This window comes from Cebus imitator, unplaced genomic scaffold (genome assembly GCF_001604975.1).
Source record: "Cebus imitator isolate Cc_AM_T3 unplaced genomic scaffold, Cebus_imitator-1.0 Scaffold280, whole genome shotgun sequence".
In the NCBI taxonomy this organism is placed as follows: domain Eukaryota; kingdom Metazoa; phylum Chordata; class Mammalia; order Primates; family Cebidae; genus Cebus; species Cebus imitator.
In genome coordinates, this window is record NW_016107595.1 from 158,297 (window position 1) to 167,626 (window position 9,330).

A 9,330-nucleotide genomic window follows, 5' to 3' on the forward strand; every position below is an offset into this window, starting at 1 on the left:
CAGTGGGTCTGGCCTAGCTCCCAAGAAACTGCTGTGGGTGGGGCATCTTTCCTTAGAAGGCTCAGTTGGCGTGGCCTCCCAGTTCCCAAGAAACTGCTGTGGGCAGGGCGCCTTTCTTTAGAAGGCTCAGTGGGTGTGTCCCAACCCCTAAGAAATGGCTGTGGTTGGGGCATATTTTCTTATAACACTTAGTGGATGTGGCCTAGGTACTAAGAAACTGCAATTCAGAGGACGGTCCCTGAGACCTGCCTTCCAGGGTTGGTCCAGGGCCTTTGCCCTCCCTAGTACTGAGCCACAGTCCCTTCCACCCTGCAGAAGGATCCCGCGAATGTGGATTACGAGGACCTCTTCCTCTACTCCAACGCAGTGGCCGAGGAAGCTGCCTGCCGGGTGTCTGCACCTGAGGAGGTATGTATATGACAGGAGGCTGGCACCTCCCACCTGGTGGAGGGGCAGGAGCAGAGGTGGCCAACAGCTGCCAGAGGAGGCTCCTTCCCGAAGGAGAATTAGATCCTACAGCTTGGTGCTTTAAACCTTTCCAGTGATTTCCCAACACTGAGATTAAAATTCAAACTGCAGGCTGGGCACGGTGGCTCACGCCTGTAATCCCAGCACTTTGGGCGGCTGAGGCGGGTGAATCGCGAGGTCAGGAGTTCAAGACCAGCCTGGCCAACATGGTGAAACCCCATCTCTACTAAAAATGCAAAAATTAGCCAGGCATGGGGGCGAATGTCTATGATCCCAGCTACTCGGGAAGCTGAGGCAGGAGAATCTCTTGAACCTGGGAGGCGGAAGTTGCAGTGAGCTGACATCATGCCACTGCACTCTAGCCTGGGCAACACAAGACTCTGTCTCAAAAAAAAAAAAAAAAATTAAACTGCAATCTCAGTTCCTCTTTCTGCCCATCACCTACCCAGCGCTGGCCCTGCTGCCATACCATCTGTTGTCAGACACAGCAAGCTAGCTCAGGGTCTCTGCACGTGCCGGTCTCACCTCAGGTCCTTTGCACAAACCCTGTGCCCTCCCCCTAGATTTCCCATGTCTTCATTCAGTTCTTCAAGTGCCTCCTTCTTCAGGCTCCAGACCTAAAGCAACGCCTTCTACATTCTCCTTCATGTTATCCTGTTTATTCACTGCAGCGACTTCCTAAAAATGTTCCCCCAAATCCTGTCTATTTATGGGCTTACATGCTCCCTGGCTGCCTCCCCCATCAGACTGTGAGCTCTGAGAGACTGGAGAATCCATCTGGCTTGTTTGCCTCTGCTTCTCCCACCCCTCTGAGAGGACCTGCCATATTGAAAGTACTTAAGTAAGGACTCTGTGAAGTAGATGAATGAATGTATCACAGCATCTTGGGGCTTGGGAGACCTTTAGGGACCCCTGGGTTGAAGCCTAAGTGTTCTCCAAGCCCCTTGCCCAGCAGGGGAAGTTGTGACAGTGGTACAAATGAAACAGGCTGGTATGATGGACATCAGTGGAGGGGCGGAGTGCAAGTGGGGGAAGGCAGTCAGGGAAGGCTTCCTAGAGGAGGTGGCATACAGCTGAGATGTACAGGTGAGCAGGAGCCAGTCATATACACAGACACAGGGAGGACATTCCAGGCAGAGGGAATGGTGCTTGCAAAAGTCCTGGGGCTTGGTTGTTTGGAAAACAGAACAATAAAAGCCAGCATATAGATGGAGTGGGGTTAGTGAGAGAGAGACAGAAAGAGAAAGAAAGATTGTCAGAAGCTGAAGCCCCAGGCTCAGCAGGGGCCAATTTGGGATTCTATTCCAGTTGCACCAGGGAGCCATAGGAAGGTGTATTCATGGCAGAACTGGTGTTTTGTTTGTTTGTTTGTTTGTTTTGAGATGGAGTGTTGCTTTGTCACTCAGGCTGGAGTGCAATGGCATAGTCTAGGCTCACTGCAACCTCCGCTTCCCAGGTTCAAGCGCTTCCCAGGTTCAAGCAATTCTCGTGCCTCAGCCTCCTGAGTATCTGGGATTATAGGCATCTGCCACCACACCCAGCTAATTTTTGTATTTTTAGTAGAGCTGGGGTTTCACCATGTTGGCCAGGCTGGTCTCAAACCCCTGACCTCATTCATGATCCGCCCATCTCAGCCTCCCAAAGTGCTGGGATTACAGGCATGAGCCACCACACCCGGCCTGGGCTGGTGGTTTTAAATGTTGCCTGTGGCTACTTGGTGCAGAAGGGGCTTTCGGGGGCACTGGTGGAGATGGAAAGAAGGAGGAAGTGGGGTCGAGGTGGGGAACGGTGTCAAGGTGGGAGGGACAAGAATGAGAGCCCAGGGGTGGTGGAAAGAGACGTGGATATTTGGTCTGCACAGTGGCTCATACCTGTAATCCGAGCGCTTTGGGAGGCTGAGCCAGGAGGACTGCTTGAGGCCAGGAGTTTGAGACCAGCCTGGGCAACATAGCAAAACCCTGCCTCCACAAAAAGTTAAAAAATTAGCCAGGCATGGTGGCACACATCTGTAGTCAGCTACTCTGGGGGCCGAGGTGGGAGGACCAGGAGGTGGAGGCTGCAGGGAGCCATGACTGCACCACTGCACTCCAGCCTGGATGACAAAGCAAGACCCTGTCAAAAAGAAACATTTGTAGAGATGGAGTCTCACTACATTGCCCAGGTTGGTCTCAAACTCCTGGCCCCAAACAATCCTCCTGCCTCAGCCTCCCAAAGCACTGGGATTATAGGCGTGAGCTATCACGCCTGACCCCACATTTTTGTAAAGATAGTATTTTGTAACCTGTGAATATCAGATGAAATTCAAAGGTCCATATTTATAAATAAAGCTATATTAGAACCCAGGCACACTCACTGGTTGACATGTAACCTCTGGCATCCCCCTGCAACAGCAGAGCTAAGTCATTGAGGCAGATGGTACAGCCTGCAAAGCTGAAATATCTGCTCTCTGACCCTTTGTAAAAGAAGTTTGCCAGGCCAGGTGCAGTGGCTCATGCCTGTAATCCCAGCACTCTGGGAAGCCGTGGTGGGTGGATCGCCTGCAGTCAGGAGTTCGAGACCTGCCTGGCCAACATGGTGAAACCCTGTCTCTACTAAAAATACAAAATTAGCCAGACATGGTGGCACATGCCTGTAATCCCAGCTACTCGGGAGGCTGAGGCAGGAGAATCGCTTGAACCCGGGAGGTGGAGGTTGCGATGAGCCCAGATCGTGCCATTGCACTCCAGCCTGGGCAACAAGAGCCAAACTCCATCTAAAAAAAAAAAAAGAAGTTTGCCAACCCCTGAGGGAAACAGTGAGACAATGAAGCCATTTACCGAGATGAGAAGGATGGGGAATGGGATCAGATTTGGGGGTTCACATGGGCACGTTTCTCAGCCCCGGGGCATCTGCGTGGAACCCTGGCTCCAGTGTCTGGGGCAGATGTGGTGCTTTGGTGGGCGAACTGCCCCAGGCCTCATGGGCTCTCATTTTCAGCCCTCCCCAAAGCCAGTCCTGCTTCACCAATCAAAGGAAAGGAAGCTGTCAGCAGAGATGAACAGAATAACCACTGAGGAAGCCACTTCCTCCTGCCCCTCAAAAGCCCCTCTGGGAGAGGCCCGTCAGAAACTCTGGAGGAACCTCAAAATGCTCCCCGAGAGAGGCCAGAGGGTCCGGCAGCAGCTGAAAACCCACCTCGCCACTGTGAACTTGTCGTCACTCTTGGATGTCCGGAGATCCACGGTGACCTCAGGCCCTGGGACCAGAAAAGGCAGCCAAGAACCGTCAGGGGACACCACCTTAAGGGACAGAGTCTACCCGGACCCCTTTGTTGCCACGTCCCTTGAAAACCCCTCAGAGCCTCAGGCGCCAAAAGACAGAAAGATCCCCACCAGGAAGGCCGAGAGGTCGGCCAGCTGCAATGAGGTGACTTCAGGGAGCAGGAGCTGGCACCAAACGGTAGTGAGAGCTGTATCCTCCCAGGACTCCAAGCCGGAGTGCCAGGGCTTGGCAGAGCCTGAGAATGACCAGCTCCCAGAGGAGTACCGACAACCGCCACCCTTTGCCCCTGGGTACTGCTAGAGAATGGGTCCACCCCGGCTCTGGGACTCTTGGTGCCAGGGGTTGCCACACTCCTGGATGTCCTAACAGTTCTTCCATGGCCCCAGACCACGGCATTCGGGAATCTTGGGGAACCCGGGAAATGGAATAAAGACGTTTTGGGAGTCTGTTCCTACAGTCACCCGTGGGGTGAGCTGGTTATTTTAGCAATAATCATCAGAGTAATCCTGATGGTTTGGGGTACCTCCTGTCCATTAGCCCCTGCACCGGACCCACTGTATCCATTATTTGATATCCCAGAGCAAGCCCCTTAGGTAGCGTTATCCTCCACGTTTTGAAGAAGAGACTGAGGTTCAGAGAGGAGGAGAGGCGTGAGCAAGGCTACAGAGCTATGGGTGTCAGCACCAGGAATTGAAGCCAGGTGAATCACCGAGCCGTCTTCCCACGTCATCTGTTTGTTCTGTTGTCTAAAAGCACACTGCATGCTGGGCGAGGCGGCACATGCCTGTAATCCCAGCACTTTGGGGGGTCGAGGTAGATGGATCACTTGAGGCCAGGAGTTCGAGACCAACCTGACCAATATGGTGAAATCCCGTCTCTACTAAAAATAAAAAATTAGCCCGGTGTGGTGGCGGGCACCTGTAATCCCAGCTACTCGGGAGGCTGAGGCAGGAGAATCGCTTGAACCTGGGAGGCTGAGGTTGCAGTGAGCCCAGATCATGCCACTGCACTCCAGCCTGGGCGACAGAGCAAGTCTCTGGAAAAAAAAAAAAAAAAGGCAGGGGATGGAGGAGGCATCACAGGGCTGTGTCTGGTGGAGGGTTCTGGAGAGAGTCCTTGGTTGTGGGGCTGTGTGACCTTTGGCAAGTCTAGACGTCTCTGGATGGACTTTTTTTTTTTTCTTTTTTTCTTTGTTTTTGAGATGAAGTCTCACTCTTTCGCCCAGGCTGGCGTGCAGTGTCACAATCTCAACTCATTGCAACCTCCATCTCCCCATTCAATTGATCCTCCTGCCTCTGCCTCACAAGTAGCTGGGATTACAGGTGTGCACCACCACGCCCGGCTAATTTTTGTATTTTCAGTAAAGGCTGGGTTTCACCATGTTGGCCAGGCTAGTCTCGAACTTCTGACCTCGGGTAATCCACCCACCTTGGCCTCCAAAAGTGCTGGGATTATAGGCATGAGCCACTGCGCCTGGCCTATGTATTTATTTATTTATTTAGAGACAGAGTCTTGCTCTACTGCCCAGGCTGGAGTGCAGTGGCACGATCTCCAATCACTACCACCTCCCTCTCCTGGGCTCAAGCAATCCTCCCTCCTGAGCATCCCAAGTAGCTGGGACTATAGGCATGCACTACAGCACCCAGCTCATTTTTGTATTTTTGGTAGAGATGGGGTTTCGCCATGTTGCCCAGCCTGGTCTTGAATTCCCGGGCTCAGGTGATCTGCCCGCCTCGGCCTCCCACAGTGCTGGGATTGCAGGCTTGAGCCACCACACCCTGCCCAGTAGCTGCTTAATTAATTAGGGGTTTAGGATGGGAACAAGGACTCTAAATGTGACATACCGTACAGTGGAGGTGTCTGGGAAGGTCCCTAGGGGCTGGTCTTGGTTGCAGGAGTGAGCCTTCCTTGGACCGACTGGGGCATAGATGGGAGCCCTCAGACAACCCCAGGTGGAGGGGGCGTGGGGTTCCCCAAATGTACAAGGTGGGATCCGGTATGAGGGGCACCTGGCTTCAAGCCCACCCCTGCAAATGACTTGTGGTGTGGACTTAGGCAAGTCTGTCTCCTCCCTCCAAATGAGGGCATGATCCTCAGCCAACCCTGCAGGGTTGTTATTGGGGGTCAGTGTCACGGCAGGGGGCAGACACATCATAAACTGTAAAGTGCAGTGCCCACCTCAGTGAATGACATTCCCACCCCTCCCCATCAGAGGCCTCCTCTTGGCAGCTCTAGTGAATCAGCCAGGAGTAAGTTTCAGTCCCTTTGATGACTCGGATTGAGGCATAAGAAGCAGCTTGAGCCGGGTGCGGTGGCTCACACCTGTAATCCCAGCCCCTTGGGAGGCTGAGGCGAGCAGCTCACCTGAGGTTGGGAGTTTGAGACCAGCCTGGCCAACATGTCGAAACCCCATCTCTACTAAAAATACGAAAGTTAGGCAGGCCTGGTGGTAGGTGCCTGTAATCCCAGCTACTGGGGAGACTGAGGCAGGAGAATCGCTTGAACCTGGGAGGTAGAGGTTCAAGTGAGCTGAGATCACGACACTGCACTCCAGCCTGGGTGACAGAGTGAGACTCTCTCTCAAAAAAAAAAAAAAAACAAAATAAGCAACTTGAGCAGTCAAGGCTGAGGTTTGGCCTTCGGAGTGGGAGCCCTAGGGTAGGACAGCATGGGCCCAACCTCCCCACCTCATCTCCGCCACGGACACCCACAACCAACAAGGCATTTCCAGCCTTCACAGTGAAGACGATCTAGGAGTCACTCCTTCCTTGTACAAACGGAGATCATGGTCCAGAGAGGGTGTGGTCACAGCCAGGGTCACACAGCAAAGTCAAAGATAAGATTCTAGGCTGCCTCCCGCCCATCTTCCAGTTTCAAGGTGGGAAAATGCATCCTCCAAGCAGGCACGACTTGGTGATTTGTGTTTATTCCCAGAAACCAGAGTCCACAGCGGGTGAGGGGTCACCTGCCCTCCTGTAGCTGGCTCCTCTGTGGCACCATCAGATTCGGATGTGGAAGGTGCTGTGCACGGAGAGAAAAGGACTCAGTGCCTTCGCGGAGTGGACAGTCCCTCTTCCTCCTCCCCATCAACATGCTCAGGGGAAATCCCTGGGACAGGCAGGAAGGATGCCATGTGGCCCCCTCAAACACCCCTAGGCAGGGGGATCCCCAGAGGGGTTGAGAGCACATGCCTTTGATTTTTTTATTTTATTTTACTTTTTTTGAGGTGGAGTCTCGCTCTGTCACCCAGGCTAGAGTGCAGTGGTGTGATTTCAGCTCACTGCAACCTCCGCCTCCTGGGTTCAAGCAATTCTCATGCCTCAGCCTCCAGAGTAGCTGGGAGTACAGGCACCCACCGTCACACCCAGTTAAAATTTATATTTTCAGTAGAGACGGGGTTTTACCATGTTGGCGAGGCTGGCCTTGAATTCCTGACCTCAGGTGATCCACCCACCTCAGCCTCCCAAAGTGCCGGAATTACAGGCATGAGCCACCATGCCCGGCCAAGTTTTTTTTTAATTTTTAAAATGTATTTATTTATTTTTGAGACAGGGTCTCACTCTGTAACCCAGGCTGGAGTGCATGTCACAATCAGAGCTCACTGCGCCCTTGACCTCCTGGGCTCAAGCAGTCCTCCACCTCAGCCTCCCAAGAAGCTGGAACTACAGGCGTACACCACCATGCCTGGCTGTTTTTTTATTTTTATTATTGGTAGATATGGGCTTTCCTTACGTTGCCCAGGTTTGTCTCAAGCACCTGAGTTCAAGAGGTCCTCCCTGCTTAGCCTCCCAAAGTGCTGGGATTAAAGGCATGAACCACCACACCTGGTTGGAATATTATTATTCTTTGATTTTTTTCCAACCTTTTGCAAATATAAAAGCCATTCTTAGCTCACAGGAGGTACAAGAGCAGGCTTTGGGGCAGATTAGCCTATTGACCACACTTTGCCCTGCTGTGGGGGTTGATTTTCCCCCAAGGCTGCCAAGTACAGTTGCACAGTCTTTTCACTGCAAATTGTTCAGGCAGTAAGGGCTGAAGTCCAGCCACATTCTACTTGCCGAAAGAGGTGCACCCAGGCCGCGCACAGTGGCCCACGCCTGTATTCCCAGCACTTTGGGAGGCTGAGGCGGCTGGATCATCTGAGGTCAGGAGTTTGAGACCAGCCTGGCCAATATGGTGAAACCCCATCTCTACTGAAAATACAAAAATTAGCTGAGCATGGTGGCATGTGCCTGTAATCCCAGCTACTCGGGAGACTGAGGCAGAGAATTGCTTGAACCCGGGAGGTGGAGGTTGCAGTGAGCTGAGATTGCACTCCAGCCTGGTGACAAGAGTGAGACACCATTTAAAAAAAAAAGGTGCATCCACCTGCAACAGGTGCCTGGGCGTCCCAAATTCTCCCCATTTTACGGATGCAGGGACTGAGACCAGGGAAATTGAGAAAGTTCCCGAGTCGCAAAAGAATGAATAGAGGAATCTTCAGAAACAGTCTGTGAACTGTCTCCGTCAGAGCCCCGTCACACGTGCACATGGATTGTGGGCGTGGCGAAGAGCATCACCTGAGGAAGTCTGGTGCCCGGAGGATCATGTTCTGGAAGTCTTCCAGGGACAGCCGCCCATCATGGTCCCCATCAGCCTCATCCAGCACCTTCTCGCACACCAGGCTCACCTCCTCAGCGCTCAGCTCCCCCCGAGTCAGTTTGGTCACGGTCTGCTCCAGGTCCCATGCACAAATGTAGTCGTCATTGTTAAAATCTGCAAAGCAAGACAGACAGGGAGTGACAGCAGGTGGCAGGCAGGCTGGGTCAGCTATGGGCACATACTGTGCCCATGTTACAGAAGGGAAAACCAAGGTTGGGTGGGTGACTCACGCCTGTAATCCCAGCACTTTGGGAGGCTGAGGCAGGTGGATCACCTGAGGTCAGGAGTTTGAGACCAGCCTGGCCAACATAGTGAAACCCCATCTCTACTAAAAATACAAAAATTAGCTGGGCGTGGTGGCAGGTGCCTGTAATCCCAGCTACTTGGGAGACTGAAGCAGGAGAATTGCTTGAACCCGGGAGGCGGAGGTTGCGGTGAGCTGAGATCGTGTCACTGCACTCCAGCCTGGGTGACAGAGCAAGACATCTCAAATAGACAAAAACACAAGGTGCCAGGCACTAAGATAACTGCTTTTCTTTCATTCAGTAATTCAACAAATATTTACCGAGCCAGGCATATAAGACAGATAGTGAGCAAAACAGATACTGTCAGTACCTTTGGGGTCAATAAGAAGTGAACAGGTCAGTGAACAAGAAATTAAGCAGCATTGCCTGGTGCTAGAAGAGAAACAGGATGGTGGGATTGGTGGGGTGAATGGGGGGAGGCCTACTTTCGACCTAGACTTCAAAGATAAGGAGGAGCCGGGGAGGTGGGGGCAGTGGCTCACGCCGTAATCCCAGCACTTTGAGAGGCTGAGGCGGGTGGATCATGAGGTCAGAAGTTCAAGACCAGCCTAGGCAAGATGGTGAAATCCCGTCTCTAGTAAAAATACAAAAATTAGCCAGGCACGGTGGCAGGCGCCTGTAATCCCAGCTACTCAGGAGGCTGAGGCAGGAGAAT

General features: G+C 52.7%; 2 protein-coding genes across 6 annotated transcripts in view; one reads left to right on the plus strand and one right to left on the minus strand.

Moving 5' to 3' along the window:
* The window catches only part of HSH2D (hematopoietic SH2 domain containing), an 18,493-nt gene extending 13,727 nt beyond the window's left edge, over window positions 1-4,766 (plus strand). For 3 of the 4 annotated variants that reach the window (XM_017501170.2, XM_037728733.1, XM_017501171.2), the window contains exons 5-6: window positions 316-408; window positions 3,445-4,766. In XM_017501170.2, the coding sequence (XP_017356659.1) occupies window positions 316-408; window positions 3,445-4,029 (678 nt within the window). In that variant the 3' untranslated portion in view covers window positions 4,030-4,766. Of the gene's footprint in view, window positions 1-315; window positions 536-3,444 lie in introns of those variants that run through there. The other variant, XM_037728732.1, reaches the window with a different exon arrangement.
* A 1,870-nt stretch (window positions 4,767-6,636) lies between these two features.
* The window catches only part of CIB3 (calcium and integrin binding family member 3), a 9,349-nt gene continuing 6,655 nt past the window's right edge, over window positions 6,637-9,330 (minus strand). The window contains exons 5-6 of one of the 2 annotated variants that reach the window (XM_017501172.2): window positions 8,289-8,484; window positions 6,637-6,750 (exon numbers count right to left, since the gene is read on the minus strand). In XM_017501172.2, coding sequence (XP_017356661.1) covers window positions 6,729-6,750; window positions 8,289-8,484 — 218 coding nt within the window. In that variant the 3' untranslated portion in view covers window positions 6,637-6,728. The remainder of the gene's footprint in view (window positions 6,751-8,288; window positions 8,485-9,330) is intronic. The other variant, XM_037728734.1, reaches the window with a different exon arrangement.